The 17,141-nt window shown below is 44.9% G+C and overlaps 1 protein-coding gene across 2 annotated transcripts; it reads left to right on the top strand.

Annotated features, from left to right (window-relative positions):
* Nucleotides 1-973: 973 nt before the first annotated feature.
* Nucleotides 974-17,019, top strand: zgc:66447 (SLAIN motif-containing protein-like). Of its 2 annotated transcripts, none has more exons than XM_010896869.5 (9): nt 974-1,722; nt 2,308-3,003; nt 7,641-7,780; nt 10,512-10,637; nt 11,606-11,746; nt 12,317-12,649; nt 12,760-12,903; nt 13,580-13,877; nt 15,763-17,019. In XM_010896869.5, exons 2-9 carry the CDS (start codon nt 2,321-2,323, stop codon nt 15,827-15,829), a joined length of 1,932 nt encoding a protein of 643 aa, XP_010895171.1. In that variant the 5' UTR covers nt 974-1,722; nt 2,308-2,320; the 3' UTR covers nt 15,830-17,019. The 2 variants fall into 2 exon arrangements, with proteins under 2 accessions (XP_010895171.1, XP_012988965.1); XM_013133511.4 differs by having other exon boundaries at nt 978-1,722; nt 12,763-12,903.
* The last annotated feature ends 122 nt before the right edge of the window (nt 17,020-17,141 follow it).

The raw sequence follows: 17,141 nt of genomic DNA, 5'->3' as shown, positions 1-17,141 counted from the left end.
ACAGAGGACCAGTGGACCGCAGGAAAATCCTGAGCAGTAAGAAACTGTTCAGATGGCAGGATTGATCATAATTGACCTGTAAACCCCTCCCACCCACCCGAGAAACCATGTTTTGTGTACAGCGGGAGACGGGGATGAGAGGGGTCAGTAGTCCGCACCCTTCCATGCCCCATGCAGGGTCATGCAAGATGGCTTCATGGAGGCCAGGTGGGAGACGATGACTCTTTCTATGGACCATATAACAGCACTCCGCTGCCGAGAAGAATGCGTGCCCAACTTCCTGTTTGTCAGGAAGTCAGCGATCCGCACAAAGATGGGGCTGGACTTGTCCAGTTGGGGAGAGTTTGTATCATACCATTTCTGGATAGCCTAAGTTTGACAAACAGAATTTTTTCGCATGTGTCTTTGGGTTATTGGGGTGTTGTAGGTGTTGAGTCTTTTCCTGGAAAATGAGGGAGGATTTGAAACAGACAAATCCAGACACAATTAACTATTACATCACACAATCTAAGACAGCTGTTCGCATAATTTTTTTTTTTATCATAAGCATGAAAGCCCCCATATGTAAACATATAGTGGGAAATATGGTGATTACAGTATGTGCATAACCATGCTTGTTAGCACATGTTCCCCAACCATCAGATTTCCTATCAGGCACTCTCACAAGTTTCACCACCCCTCGTTGCCTTCACTTTGGGAACCCAACCCTGCAATGACTTCCCACTTGATCAACATCAGGCTTAGTCTTGCCATAGTTCGTTTATATTGGTAGGCTACCAGCAACATATTATTTGCGAGTGATGGGTACAATCCAAAAGGTGAAGGTGTTTTTTTTCGTGGGAACCTCATTTAAAAACAGATCATGCATTCTTCTGAACTTGAGCAATTGTGGTACTGCGTGGGTGTAAAATATTGGCTAAGATAGAGAGAGGCGTGGTATCAAAACTCCACAAAGCTCAAGCGGTCAGTTTCATACCACGTACATCGAATAAAGTAGTTTGGAATATATAATATATTTCAATAATAGCCTAAATAATGTGTGATGAGTTATTTGAGATCTTAGAAAGGGTTGGGATTCTGCTGTGCTTCAGCAGAATGTGTTTCACGGTGAAGTTGGTTCCACCGCCCGGGTGCTGGATAGAAAGCTTCACATAGCTGATGGAGCGGGTCAGCTGGTTAGGGTTAAGCAGCTGCGAGATCGGATGTGGCAGAAAGGAGAACGGATTATTATTTTAAAAAAAACATCCAAGGCATCTTTGAAGTCTGAAAGTGTCTGGTATATTCCTAATTGGTGACAGGTGGTAAATTGCCTTTCCTGTGAATCTTCGCTCTTTTTTGACATCTAGCGCACCACAAGAGAACTACAAGCAACACCTGCGGAGTCATACAGATGGCGCCAAATATCCTCACGAGGACGTGTGGGCGTGAACAATTCTCTGATTGGGTCAACGCTAAACCATCAAAACCAGCATAATCTGATAGTTAGCTTGCTTTTGCTAACTACCAGTTACAGGCTAAACCGGGATAGGGTTTAACGTAGGGGGTGGCGCTGCATCGACAATCATAAACCTATATTTTACATTACTGTAAAGTTGATAACCAAATAATATTTGAGTTTTACATTTTTAAAGTTAACTGATTCGTGTACTCTCTTGCGTGGCATTTAGGCAGGCTAATTCGAGCATCTCTTCATATCAACACGGCTCATCTCAACCGGTGCTGGTAGGTTTGTTTTGCTTAGCTAGCTAATGCTTAACTATTAGCGCGTAAAAGCGAATTAATATCGATGTTCTTCAAAATGCGAAATAACGTATCTATACACTTACAAGTGATATTCATACATGCATGCGTCTTTGAAGTATATGTTATCTATTTAACTACAAACGGCACTGCAAAGTGTTGGCGGCATTCATTGAAGCTGACCGAGTAGGGAGAAGATGCCGTTTGTGACTGCTGTTACTAGTAACGTTACTAGCTTGCTAGAAAACGGTTCTAGCCTGCATTTTGTGAACCTTGATGGCTTCGGCAGTTGTTACAGATGGCTTCGGCAGTTTTCCAACCTTATTCTATAAGGCTTTTTATTAGCGGACATTGAACACCTTCCCACCAGCTCAGTTGTATTGCTTGGTAGCCTATATCTTGTATAATAACAATATTTGTATCCGCTTGCTGTTGTGTTTTAAAAACAAACAAGTAGATAAAACTAGCGTTTTCATCTGATATTCGATGTTTCCTGGCTAGGATCAGCACGATGTGGTTTTATTCTCATGAACCGCTGATAAAAAAATAGATATTTTTCCTCAACAGTGCCGTGACCAACATGGTAGTTCCAGACACCGCGAGTGAGGTCCAAACAGCAGATAATATCGGTTCCGGGGGTATCATAAAGACACCGTCCCAGTCGAGTTACGAAGAGGAGGAGGAATTACAAGGGGTGGAGCTGGAGGAGGTTCGCAAGCTCCAGGAGCTTGTTCGAAGACTAGAGGTCCAGAATCAAACCCTCCGCAACAGGGGAGGCAGTAAGAATCTACATCTTGCAGGAGGGACAAACAGCAACAACCTGACAACTGATGCGGACATTAACGAGAGGATCTCATCCTGCGAAAGGGTCACCAACACTAACTCCCCACTCAGGTTGGGGAGCAGTGGAAGTTGTGGTACGGAGCTAGGCAGCAGCAGTGACTTTGAGCTGTCCCCTCCTCAGGACAGTTGTAGCAGCGAGGAGATGTCCCCTCTTCCTGTAGTCAGCAGGATAGAGGCGGAGGAGGAGGATGATGGTCTACTGTGTGTAGGCATTCTAAACCTGCCGTGTGGGAATGGACCAGGACCAGAACTGGGGCAGGCCCATGGGCTAAGCCAGACTCCTGAGAGCCCGTCCCTGGACAGCTATGAATCTGAGACCCTGGCGGAGAGCGACCTAGGGGTGGACCAGTTGGCTCTGGATGAGGTGGATGTCCTGGACCTGGAGGATGACTGTACAGAAGTGGATGACGAGGACAGTTGGTACGTACCCATAAGGACCCGGTCTTGCACAGGGCCTTGTTAAAAAAAGGAGTTCACTGTATAGAGGCTGTCATTTAAGGTGCAGGCAAATCTCTGCACACTTCTTAGATTAGGCCTACTTAACTCAATTCCCAAGATGAAAGGGTCCTGTTTTTCATACTCTCCTCCTTATCCTTCAAATCAGGGATGATTCAGACCTAGGACACAAGGTGAATTCAAGTAACTACCTGGTAGAATAAAACAAATCTCTAGTCTCGGACCAGAGTTGAAGAGCCTCGCTTTAGATGGCCCTCTCCTTTGAAAATGTCCATCAAAGGACTTTGCCGGGCTTTTAGTACCACATGCACATCAGTCATTGTCCTCCCCCGTCCTTTATTGGCAGGTTCTGCACTCTGACTGAACTTTGCAGAGGAGAACCGACTCCTTATTTGCAATCTCCAGCGTACTGCCTTCACCTGTCCTGTTTCAGATCTCCGCAGATGAAGGAGAAGAGAGGAATGGTAAACTAGACTAATAAGCGGCCCTGGTGTTGGAACGGGAGACTTCCGTTTATCACTGTCTCCTGGGTTCTGCGTGTTGACATACCGGCTGCAGCTGTGTCTTTGGGGCGACTGTGTCTTGCATGCTGTGCATGTGTCTAACCGCCTGTGTTACCGCCTGTGTGCGTCTACAGGAGGATGGAAGGCCTGGTAGCCACATGAGTCATTAGCATTTTCTATAAGTAGGTTATAGCTTGGAGGGACAATGACTGCAACCTTTAGTCAGATGTATTTAAAAATAGGATTTTCCTTTTTACCTGGGTTATGTTGCAAATGGCACCCTATTTCCGGTAGGGTGCACTGCTTTTGACCAGAGCCTACTTGTGCCCTAGTGCACTATGTAAGGGAACCAGGTGTCGTTTGGGAGTCTGCCCCTGTTTGGAGCTGGGTCTCTCAGTTGAGGCAGTTGTCCTGGGTTTTAATGCAGCGGCACTGGCTTTTCAATGAAAATATCGGAGGGCTGCTCCTGCCTTGAATATTCTCTGCTTTGTGGGCTCTGTAAAATAGCTGTGACAGGCGAAGCCTCTGATCACTGGGAAACGTAGTGATTAACAGGGGGAGAAAGGATGGGTAGACAACGGCAGAGAAGGTAGAGCGAGAGAGGGGGATAAATGGATGGGATGGTTAATGAGAGCTTGAGTAGGACAGAGAAACATTAGATTTTCTGGAGATGGGCAGAGAAACCTACCCTGTTCTTGAGAGAGATGGGCAGAGAAAACCTACCCTGTTCTAGAGAGAGATGGGCAGAGAAAACCTACCCTGTTCTAGAGAGAGATGGGCAGAGAAAACCTACCCTGTTCTAGAGAGAGATGGGCAGAGAAAACCTACCCTGTTCTAGAGAGAGATGGGCAGAGAAAACCTACCCTGTTCTAGAGAGAGATGGGCAGAGAAAACCTACCCTGTTCTAGAGAGAGATGGGCAGAGAAAACCTACCCTGTTCTAGAGAGAGATGGGCAGAGAAAACCTACCCTGTTCTAGAGAGAGATGGGCAGAGAAAACCTACCCTGTTCTAGAGAGAGATGGGCAGAGGGAGGGACGTAGCTGTGGTCGTTAAGTCATGGGTGGCCTGCCAACACTGTTTACTGTGGACACTTTGTATGTGAAACTCTGGGAGCAGGGTGGAGGCTGAAGCTCAGCTGGACGCCACACCAACCGGAATGGACTGAAACCGGGAGGAGGACATTCTGATCTTCCATGGTTTTGCTGCAGTCGGCCCTATTGAATACTCCCACAGATAACTTCCATAGCTTGACTTGACTGCTACTTACTTGGCAAAGTTTATAAGGATAACCAGGTACTTTTTATATTTCTCGTTAAGTGGGGGAGTGTGACGGAACAAACCTGCAGTTAATGCTGCATTTTCCACAGGCAGTGAAGTGGAAACAAGGCAGTACTTGTCGTCTGTTTAATCCCACATATAAAGTGCCTATTTCAGTCACTAGTAGGGCCTTCAGCTACTACTACTGACACTTTTCTGGAAGTCTCTACAGTATTTGCGTCATTCAAATTACAGAGTGCCTCAGTTGGTGGTAATCAAGCCTGGTTCTATTACGGCAGAGCCCAGGAGGAGCTTGTTCACCACAGTTAAATTGACAGGAATTGATTGCATCAAACAGGTTGGATAATGGCAGATGGATCATATAGAAAGAGAACATTTCCACTTGAAGCAGAACACGGTTCATCTGGGCTTGTGACTCCAGGGTATTTCTCTACTTGTTTAGGCGTTTGTCATCATGCTGCATTTTGTACAATATTTCGGTACAGCACAAAAAAGGTACCATATTGTGTTCCTGGTTGCTATTTGAGCAGCTTAGCCATGGATTAAAAATCCAACCCGGCAATGACTTGTTCTCAGTTTCACGTTATTAGCTGTCCCATATGCGGCCCGCGGGTTTATCACTGTAATCCACCCCAGCACAGACCTCTAAGCTGCCTTGTCCTGGGTCCCAAATGGAAACCTGTTCCCTTTTATAGTGCACTTCTTTTGAGCAGGGGCCCATATGGCTCTGGTCAAAGTGGTGCTCTGCACTAGGGTATTGGGTGGGATGGGTCATCTGGGACTGAAGGCGGGATGCTGCTTGAGGATAAACTGCTTTGGGGGAGACTTAGGCATGCATGTGATCTATCCTGGACCTTCTGGACCCAACACCCATGATTGGAAGGAACTTTAGGGGTTTAGGTTGGTTGCTTGAACCTTTCTGTTACTGGCCCAAAACGAACCCCCTGCTGCAGCGGAGCTCTGTCATTACGGGTGTCTGTCCCTGAATTAGGTCTGTAACACAGCGCTCAAACTGCTTGCTTTGCCACTGGAACTCTGAGTATCAACGTCCCTGACAGCAGAGCAACTAGGCTTCTGCTGCTCTGCTCTCCAGTTGCTAGAAACACTGTTTGCCAGGATCAAATTCTTTACCTGGAAACTCACACTAAATTTAAATTGTCTGACTTCAGTACGAGTGTGCTAGAGTGAGCCCTGAATGAATGCAGTCTGTTTCGTTGTTCCTCCCAGTGTGATTGAAGGCTTCTCTTTTGTGTTTGTCCAATGAGAAGATGAACCCAAGTTAATTACTCAGAAACCAGTGAGCACAGCCGGGCAGGAATTTCTGCGTGGGCTCGGCACTTTCCCCTCATGGGACCATGATCAAACGTTGTACTGAACTAGGTGCTGAGATACTCAAACGGGACAGTCCAAGCAAATGGTAGACTATCGGTCTGATAAGAGGTTTAAGTCGTGTGTGGAAGTGACCAGATTGGGTCAATGTATAACGATCATCATTTTGTCATAGGTGGCTGCCAACAGAGAGAAACTTGACCTGCGGTATTATATGCCTGTTACAGGCTACTCTGGTTGAAGGTCATTCACAGTGAAGGCTGGGATAGACTGCTCATTAGGGGGAAGAGGCCACGGATAGGCCACTGCTTCTGGTACTGAAGAGGACTCTGTCAGGGCCGAGCACACACAGCCTGTTACTGCTGTTACTAGGTACGAATGGGAATAGAGTGAAATGGCCTGTGTGGAGGTTTGACCACTCTAGGATCAGAAAAACACGACTGCATAGTTTAGGTGGAGAAGGACTGGCTAGACTAGCTGTATTATAAAGACCGATAAGAGCGAGCGGCGGTATTGTCCTGCACGTATTGACCACTTTATTAGGTAAATGTCTCAGCAGGCCGATAGTCGTATGGCTGTGGCTCGCCATATGATGTAGAACAGTGTCTAGTGTTTACCACGAATGTTGTGGCCAAATGAAATAATCCAGTAAGCAGCCGTCACGTGGCCAAAGCTCCTTGTTGATGAGAACGGTTGAAGGAGAATGACAAGTTTTGTGCGAGCTAACAGGCGCAGGCCTGCAAATGGCCAAATAACGGTGCAGTACGAAATCTCGGAACTCATTGCTATTGCAGCTGACAACCACACCAGGTTCCACTCCTATTGGCTCCAAAAAGTAGTAACTACAGTGGGCATGCATTCTCCGCCACTAGACAAACTGTGGAAACATTGCCTGTTCCGACCAATCACTGTTCCGTTTGAGTCGCCTGCACAGACCCCAACTCAATATAGCATCTTTGGAATGAGAGAACGGGCTGTGAGGCAGAAATTGTGTGAGGCAGATCAATCCGTACAGACATCCCTGTGGAATGTTTCTGACCCCTGGAAGAATTAATTCCCCACAGAATCCTGGCTGTTCTGGAGGGATCAGACCCAGTACTAGAAAAAAGGTACCTAATAAACTGATCACTGTGAGGTAGGAGCAGATTAGTGTTATGAATGGACAATGACTTTACTGTGTCTTTGTGTGTGTGGTTGTGTTCAGCTATATACTTTGAAGGACAAAAAGGCATACCTCCTGCAGACATTCCTCCATATTTAAAGTTATTAACTGCAAGCCAGAGAACTTTTAATGCCATGTTTTTCTCCCACTGTGCTAGTGTTTGCTTTGCAAAATTTAAATCCTCTTTCCCTTCTCTCCATCTCTCATGCCTTTTCCCCCTTATATAACTCCATGCCTCTTTGTCCACCACGTCGCTCTCTTGTTTCCTGCCCAACTCTCTCTGCCTCTCTCACTCTTGCGTTTTCGCTCTGCCTTTCTCTCTCTACAGGTTGTATGTGTCCCCTAAGAAGCAGGTAGTTGCTGAGCAGAGACCGGAGTCTCCTCTGAAGTGGTGTCGGAAGGTTCTGGACCACCCGAGCCCAGAGACAGAGGTGGCCTGCCGGACCCTGCTGAACCGTCTCGACCAGAGTATGCTCCTAGTAAACCTATAGTAACCATAGGATAACCATGTAGTAACATTACAATCTGATGACCGTGTAGTAACATTGGTTTGGTAACCTTATTATAACATTACGGTCTGATAACCGTAGTAATATTTACACCAGTCTGATTGGCCTATGATCACTATCAACCTAATAATAACACAATACAAGGACTCTCCTGTCCGATACTCAATAACATCATACCAAGCCATAAACTAATACAATCAGTACCATCTTGCCCCTTCTTACTGACTGCAGGTAGAGCAGAATAATAGAGGACAGAACCAGTACTGCCTACTATGCAATTACACAACTTCTGATTGTCTCAAAACATTGTACACTCTCTGCACAAATAACACAAGCTCCATGTTCCAAAGGATGCCCTATGGGCTCTGTTCAGGCAGTGCACTATATAGACAATGGGATGACATTATTTTTTTTTATTGCATTTTAAAGATAAATGGACATTTGAGACTTATTTAAAGTACAATGTTATTTGGCAGGCCTAGCTAGTTAGCAACCGTTGCTAGTTTGTTTTGCACTGGTTAGCATCATCGCTAACTTAATGCTATTTTGTTAAATGAGGCCATATGCATCATTTCTACTGTACTACGAGCGTAAATGCAAAAAATATCCAGAAGTCATCTGCGCTTAATGTTTTAAGTTTGTTTCAAATATGCCTATCCACAAAATTGTTTCCGTCTGGCTGAGATTTTCCATTTCAGTTTTCTTGCCTGTATACTCACTTGAGACACTCGCAGTACTATCCCCCCCACCCTAAACCAACATGGACTAACTAATACCATTCCCATCTAATTCGGTTAAGACGAGGAGGAGACAAGCCATGTTATTGTTTAAATTCAGTCTTATAAAAGGTAGAGGCAGGATTCTACACACTGCCCCTTATTTATTTGGTTTATTTGGTTTATTTGGATGGTTCAACTACATTGTTAGCTAGTGTGCTACCAGACAGCCAATAAATGGAAAAAAAGTCAGTTTAATCTTTGAGTGTATGTGTTAAAATGAACACCTCCAATAACACCATTTTGGTTTCAGTCCTTTATAGAATGTTGTGTGTGCTGAATTAGGGATGGTTTGCTTTAGCTTGATACTACCTATTAATGTGGGTGTACTCACATACTGTAAAATTAAATTCTAACTTCATTTCATGAAAAGAACGTCATAGATGATGTACTAAACAAGCAAGCTAGCAAACTACCTAGCCAGGTAATATTATGACCAGACAAAGCGCTGTGAAGCTTTGTAGGTGTGATACATTCCCATTGCAAATGGAAATGATAATTTACATATCCTGCAAAGGTGAATTTGAATTGGTACTGTCATGACAACAGTTGTTAGTTCACCGAGACTGAACTACTTTCCCTGACCCAGTGCAGGCTTATTTATGTGTCATTCATGGATGACCAATGCCCGGATGCATTTCGAGCAGCTCTGCTCCCAGCAACGCTCTCTGTGTAATGTAGCAGCTCACCCCTCCTTCATTATTTAGCCGCTGCGTCCTCCCCGAGTGTGGAACAGTAGAACGTCAGCTAATCAAACAACCCACTTCGCTGTGGAAATGTTGACACCATCGTGATCCTTTGACTCAGTAATAGTACAGAGGATTACAGTTCCAGAGTTAAGTACAATGTAGGGAAGACAACTTGTGCACCTGCCAAGTTCCATCAAACACACACTGGCAGCAGGCAGATATGTCAAACAGTGAACTAGGGAGTTGCCTGTTCGGTGTCATATCATGTCATGTGATCAACGCGCTCTCCCTAACCTGTGTTTTTTTCTGGCTCATTGGCACGAGGCATGAATAATGCTGAATAGTGGCGTGACAGACAGGACGTATTCTAACGAACAAAGCTTCTTGGATAAAATAAGACTAAAATAAAGGTATCAACAGTGTCCTGGGGATACATAAGTCCCCTTTCATACAGGACATTTGCACCCAGCCTGATGATTTTAATCTGGACCATTTCCGTCTCTCACGGTAACTCAAGAATCCTCCACATCTGATCAATTGGAAACATGGATTTAAGTTATTCCTCTCTGATCCTGGTGACTTCTTACCCAAGCTAACACATCCTGCTGTATTAAATCTTAGTTGACAAACTATTGACCTCATCAATATATACCTGTATATAGAACCTAACTGTACACATCAACACTGTCCAATAGAGGTTGGCTTTAGACACCGCCTTGACTGTTTATAACAATGTCTCTTCTCAGCCTTAAATGGGATCTGTCAGTTTAACAATAACGCTGCAGTTACTCCACCTATGTTTTGGTAAAATGATAAGGGACGGCTCTGGAGAAATATACTTTACAATTCTTAGACGGAGCTTTGAAAACAAGGCCATATATCCTGCATGGTGTACCCATGATATTAAAATGAAGGTTTCAACCATATTTGCAGGCTTTCTGGTGTTTGTTTACTCTGTTTAGGAAATTAGTAAAACAAGAATGTATTTGGGGTTCTGATGGAGGTATGACGGTTGAACCAATCTCATGAGGTGTTTCTTGTACACCGATTGATTCAGAATGCATGTATAAACCAAGGATCCCGTCTGGGCATTTACTGGCTACCTTGTAATATATCTATGTCGTCTTCCTACTGTCAGAAAGTGCCATTGCATACTGTATATGCATGATCAATCTATTGTGTTGTAACCTCACTGTGTGCTCTCCTGTCTCCTTGGTGCCTGTAGCATCTCGTTGGAGGAACATCTACAGCAGCCCCGGCCAGGCTGGGGAAGCAGGCTCCTCTGGCCTTCTCTCCCCTGGGTACCACAACAAATCCACTAACAAAACCCTACTAACCAGTGGCGGCTCAGGTACGCATGACATTAACACCTACCGTCCCCTGCTCCCTCTCCTCCTTGCAGGGGCGTCTAACGAGGTCTGAGGCGGCGCTATGAGCTCCAGATGAGAATGAAATGATCGATTAGGGAATGTTGTTACTTGTTAAGTAATGCCTTGGTTGATTGGGATGTTCACAACATGAAGTTCCAAAGTTCAGATCTGATCTGTTGTGTGTATTAGATGACAGCAGTGAAGATAATGCCTATCTTGTGTAATGGATTGATAACGATCGCTCCTGCAAAGGGGCGAGGATATCAGCTGGTTTGAACCATAGTGGTGCTGGGAAAACAAACCTTTTATCTCATCACGGTGTGGGTAGCGTAATGTAAACCAAAACAAGCTGCAGTTATTAACTCTCTCTCTCTGCATGAAGTGTGTAAGGGCTTTGCTTGCTGTTGACCCAGTCTAATACCAGATTTGAGAGAGAGCCTAACACCACAAAAGCTGTTGTTGTGGCCTTTTTACTTCAGTTTTGAATGATGTGTTTGTGCGTGTGTGTGTTTCAGCTTGAATTAAGGGTGTGTACGCCTGAAGATGTTTCAGATGAATGGTGTGTGTCTGTTTTTTACTCTTTGAATGATGGGTCTGTGTGTCAGAATGTGGCCTTGGCAGTTTCTAGCCCTGTAATACTTCCAGCTGTTGCCAGCAGTGTGCCGTGTCTTCCCGGTCAGTCTAGACTAATTCAGCGGCACAACAAAGAGGGGTGAACTAACCACTGGTGATAGAAGGTCCTTGTAAAGTGATGTGAACACATCCACATCTGAGCTCTGAGGATTTAGAGCCGTATCTGTTTGCAGTGCTACCTTAATTCATGGGTGCCTGGTTTTCATTTCCTCATTTTATTCGTCTGGGACCAGTTTTCTGTGGGACAAAACTGTGTGGCTGGATATTAATGGCCTAGGGTGTGAACTAAATCCTGATTGTGTTCTTCTATTCCCAGGCTATGTGAGTATGCACTCTGCTCTGAGTTCCCAGTCTTCTATAGACAGTGAACTGAGCACCTCAGACGACTCCATCTCCATGGGTTACAAGCTCCAGGACCTCACTGACGTACAAATAATGGCCCGCCTACAGGAAGAGAGTGAGTGGTGTTATAGCGTAAATGACTACCTAGATCATGTGATACAGGAATGAGTGTCATGATAATGTAATACAGGAAGAGAGTAAGATTATAGTGCTGTGACTCAGGATACTGTAATACAAGAGAATAGTGTTATAGCGTACTGACTCAGGATACTGTAATACAAGAGAATAGTGTTATAGCGTACTGACTCAGGATACTGTAATACAAGAGAATAGTGTTATAGCGTACCGACTCAGGATACTGTAATACAAGAGAATAGTGTTATAGCGTACGGACTCAGGATACTGTAATACAAGAGAATAGTGTTATAGCGTACCGACTCAGGATACTGTAATACAAGAGAATAGTGTTATAGCGTACTCTGTGGGGATATGTTTGTGAAGGCAGATCTGATTGACTTCACTAAGTTTGTGTTTTGTCCGGGTGGGTCCACATCTTTCTATGTACAGTGAGACAAAATGTTTAATGCCAATTTGCTGTGAACTGTTTTTGATGCAAATTTGAGGGAACATAAATGCTGTTTTTAATTCTGGTTCTCTATCTGTGTCTATCTGTGTGTCCTTTGAGGTCTGAGGCAGGACTATGCCTCAAGCTCAGCGTCAGTATCTCGTCGAAGCTCTTCAGCCTCCCTCCAGTCACTCCGTAGGGGCGGGACCTACAGTGACCAGGAGTTTGACACCTACAGCCTGGAAGACGAAGAGGACGAGTGCTGCTCTCTACCCCAGCGACGCCTCCGCTACTCCCCCTCCCCTCTGGGCTCGCCTCGCTGCCTGTCCCCATCCACAGGCTCCCAGGGCCAGGCAGAGTACAGCAGCAGGCTGGGGGCCCCCAGACAACGTGCTCCACGCCGATCGCTACAGGGGCCTGGGCCTGAGCTGCTCAAGTTCGCCAAGAGTGAGGGTAGGTGGAGGGTGCCTCTCGCAATCATAACACCAGAGAGAAAGTAGGAAGTCTCTTTCCCTTTCAAACTGTGTGTGTGTCTGTGTGTGTGTCTGTGTGTGTGGTTCCAGAAGAGTTGAGACACAGCATGCCTAACCTGGCCCCCCGCACCAGCCTGCGTTCCCTGGAGGCAGTCAGAAACAGCCGCAGCATGGAGGCTAACCTCCAGACCTCTGGCAACCGCATGTCCCGCCTACCTCACTCCCCTTCCTCAGGTAACCCTCCCTCACCTCCACCCGGGCCCTACCTCACCCCTCTCTCAGGTAACCCACCTTCACCCGGGCCCTACCTCACCCTCCACCCGGGCCCACCATCACTTCCACCCAGGCCCTACCTCACCCTCCACCCGGGCCCACCATCACTTCCACCCAGGCCCTACCTCACCCTCCACCCGGGCCCACCATCACTTCCACCCAGGCCCTACCTCACCCCTCTCTCAGGTAACCCACCTTCACCCGGGCCCTACCTCACCCTCCACCCGGGCCCACCATCACTTCCACCAGGGCCCTACCTCACCCTCCACCCGGGCCCACCATCACTTCCACCCAGGCCCTACCTTGCCCCTCTGCCATGCAACCCAGGCCTTATGCCTGTATATATATAATACGGACACCTGATTGACAGCCCCTCTCCCCACCCCTCGCCACACCTGTCCTATTTTGAACCTAATTAGAACCCAGGGCCTACTTCATGTTCCTCAATTCTGTCCCTGTCCTCCCTGGTCATATGCCTCAATGTTTTTGACATTCATCTGGGATCTAGCCTAAGAGTCAATTCCTGATCTGACATGTGCAGGGAACCTTCTTTATCGCCTGTGTTCTACTTTCATCAGAGCGTACCACTTCTCCATGTGGAAGTGTAGGTAGTACCGCTAAAGCCCCCTCTCTCTAGGTATGTCAGCCAATCGAATGCGAGTCAGCGGACAATCCCCTCTGTCCATGCGGGTCCCTGTCAAAGCCATGGGCCCTGTGGGCTCCATGCCGGGGCCCAGACAGCCATCCAGAGGCCTACCTATAGTCCAGAGCGGGCTCAGTGGGGGGGTCCGGAGGGTCCAGTCCCCAGGCCCAGCCAACGGGGGAGCCTATCCAGTCGGGAGGGCCTCTACTGGGGGAGCAAGGCAGGTAGCCACCCGGGGCCAACCAGGAGCAGCCCCATCCTGCAGAGGAAGAATGACGCAGCCATCTAGGAGGTGGGTAAACAACTGGTCAATGGAACTGATTTGATCATTTAGATACTTCGATGAGATTACCGCTCAAAGGATTGTGTGGTTAGGTTTGAGTGCAGTGCTTTACAGTAGTAGTCAGAGTTTAGTGTTTCCGTGTGTTAAGATCAGGGGTTGGTAATTGTCCAGAGAACAAAACAGAAAAACTGTGTTCCTCAAAATAATTTATATTTCAAATTCATGGCTAGTGGTTAATAACTGTTTTATTCATTCCGATACATAAAATAAGTTATAATAAAAAGTTATTATCCAAAGCCCTTCCTCTGACACTAAGCTCTCCTTCAAGCATCAGGCTTGCCAGCTAAAACTGTATGCGCTGTGTCCATGTATAATGATTTTTCCTGCATCATGTACAAATCATCAGAAAATATCTATAATTGATAATGCACTTGGAAATTCTTTAAAAACAATGTGAAAATGGTAGTATACACTCACTTAAAGGATTATTAGGAACACCTGTTTAATTTCTCATAAATGCAATTATCTAATCAACCAATCACATGGCAGTTGCTTCAATGCATTTAGGGGTGTGGTCCTGGTCAAGACAATCTCCTGAACTCCAAACTGAATGTCAGAATGGGAAAGAAAGGTGATTTAAGCAATATTGAGCGTGGCATGGTTGTTGGTGCCAGACGGGCCGGTCTGAGTATTTCACAGTCTGCTCAGTTACTGGGATTTTCACTTACAACCATTTCTAGGGTTTACAAAGAATGGTGTGAAAAGAGAAAAACATCCAGTATGCGGCAGTGCTGTGGGCGAAAATGCCTTGTTGATGCTAGAGGTCAGAGGAGAATGGGCCGACTGATTCAAGCTGATAGAAGAGCAACTTTGACTGAAATAACCACTTGTTACAACCGAGGTATGCAGCAAAGCTTTAGGTCAGATTAATTTATTTCAGAATGACTAACTTCTCAAGAGATGCTTATTAGCAAGACAAGTTATTGTCTAACCTCCTGAGGATTCCATTAATTGGATGTCTAAATCAACTTGTCTACAAATTTTTAAGCCCTTAACTACTTAGGATTTGAGAACCACTGAGTTAAACCATGTTCCAGTGAGACATCATTAACATTTGGACATGCACACAAACATTAACAAAAAGCCTGTTTTTATTTGTTACTGTGAGTCCGCCCTACAAATAGAAAGGACAAGCTCTTGTAATATGCATAGCCTGAAACCATAACATGCAATCACATCACACGATTTTACAATTTCTTAAATGATCATGTCATGTACATCTTTTGGTGAATTGATAACAGATGTGGCGTCCCAAAAGTTCAGGGAGGGAAAATTAAGTGTAATCCCATTTTACAGTGAGCTTGTGAAATTTCATGCAAAAGATTGGAAAGGCATGACTAATTGTGACTGATTTTGAGACTTTACCCAAAATGAAATACCTCCTAAATTGTTTGAGGTTTATTGCAAAACGATAGCAAATTTAGAAGAAACATTGATTGCATCGTTGAAGTGTTTCCCAAAGTTGATGGCTTTATTGATGCCTAGCAACTATCTGGTCAGAGTTTATCAGCAGCACATGAGCACTTTGAGCAAGCGGGTAGGGCAGAAGGGCTGGTTTGGGATTTTGGGAGCATTTTATTCAACCCCCAAAATATTTATGAACCATTCCTCCCCATACAAAATGTTTCACATATGAGCATTCCTTTTATACAGGGCGAGGGAAAAATTTAAATTGGGTAGATGGTTATGTAAAACCAGTGACCTTTTTATGGGTTTGAGCTGGTTCAGCACTTCATTTTTGCAAAAGTGAAATGGAACATACTTTGGTTCTTTTCAGAACAGAATTATTGGAGTAATTTGGAACACAACCATTCATGTTTTCTTCTTTTGTTAGGTCTGTGGGGATGACTAGAACGAATGGCCCAATCACAGACGAGTCGTGGAGAGATGGTTGCTACTGAAGCAACAAAGAAACCTCCACATCCCTCCTTTACCTCACTTCTTAGTATGAAAAACACCAATGTTAGGATCAGTCTTTGAACACACCCCTGGCCTTCAAGCATACCCCAGTAGGCAAAGTTACATAGCCTACTGCCTCTGTACATACTTCTGTAGGCTGTACCCCTGTAGATGAACAGATCTTTCCTGGCATGAAGAGCCCTCTGACACCATGGATGAACACTGGAGAGATGGAAGAGAGGAGAAACCGAGGGTGAACACACACATCGATTTGGTCTATGGATTTAGACTGTGCTTCCAGAAGAAAAGATGACAATTCAATTCCAGTCTATATTTTTATGATACTTATTGAGAATGCTGGAACTGAAAAGAAGTGTTGTGATCTCATTTGTTTATGTTCTGTAGATGTTCAAATTATTGAAGAATTTAGGCAGACTGTTCATTCTCTGTATTTACTTTGTAAGTAGCATCTGATTCCCTATATTAAAGTGCACTACTTTTAACAAATCCTTACTGTAGATCTCTGGTTAAAAGTAGTCTACTTAATAGGGAATATGGTGCCATTTAGAATGAAAACTGTGTTGTGAAGTAAACTGACTAATATGAAGGTGACTGAATCTGTGATTTGGGTGTTGCATGTTTTTTTCTTTCCCAGGACCATGAAAGGAGTTTCTTTGTTATATAATGACCTTTAACACATCTGTTCTTCCAAGTAACAACCTCCATGTTGATTCGTGGGGCAAGGTTTTGTTTTTTTATGTTTGTGAGTAAGAGATTTGTTGCGATTCCTCTTAATATTAGTGTTTTTTGCTGACACAACCATAATGGATTATTGCTGGACCACACTGCCCTTTCCATCTGGACCCCCTGAAGAATTTAAATAAACTTTATCGTGGGGGGTCAGTTATTTGTGCCAAGGTGCATTTCTGCTGCACGGTTTTGAAGAAAAAAAAGTACTACTTGTAGTTGAAGAAACTGTAGGTGTTGATTGACATCAGGTGTTTTTACTGCATATCGGTAGGTGCGTTTTGAGGGTTTGATTTTTAGACACCGCTGTACTAATAAAATATATGCACAAACTAAGGCTGTATGCCATTATTAGAGATGACAACAAGCTATGCACCCTCATGTGGAGTGCCTGTGAAAATCCAGAACTGTAAAGAAAAGAAATAAAACCTATCCAGAACTTGAATGTTTTCTTTGTTGTTGCTGGTATGTAAGGATTGCTGTTTGTAACTATGGTATTCTTGATTATAACAACATGGTTGTGTCTGAAATTGCACCACATGACCAAAATAGTGCAATATGTTTGAC

The sequence above is a fragment of the Esox lucius genome, chromosome 4, assembly GCF_011004845.1.
Source record: "Esox lucius isolate fEsoLuc1 chromosome 4, fEsoLuc1.pri, whole genome shotgun sequence".
In the NCBI taxonomy this organism is placed as follows: Eukaryota; Metazoa; Chordata; class Actinopteri; order Esociformes; family Esocidae; genus Esox; species Esox lucius.
This window is presented reverse-complemented; position numbering and strand designations above follow the sequence as displayed.

Excerpts from the sequence above, each read along its gene's own strand:
- zgc:66447 (XM_010896869.5), top strand. The coding sequence starts at position 2,321 with ATGGTAGTTCCAGACACCGCGAGTGAGGTCCAAACAGCAGATAATATC. Across the intron at positions 3,004-7,640 it reads GTGGATGACGAGGACAGTTG|GTTGTATGTGTCCCCTAAGA; the intron begins GTACGTACCCAT and ends CTCTCTCTACAG. Across the intron at positions 10,638-11,605 it reads ACTAACCAGTGGCGGCTCAG|GCTATGTGAGTATGCACTCT; the intron begins GTACGCATGACA and ends TTCTATTCCCAG.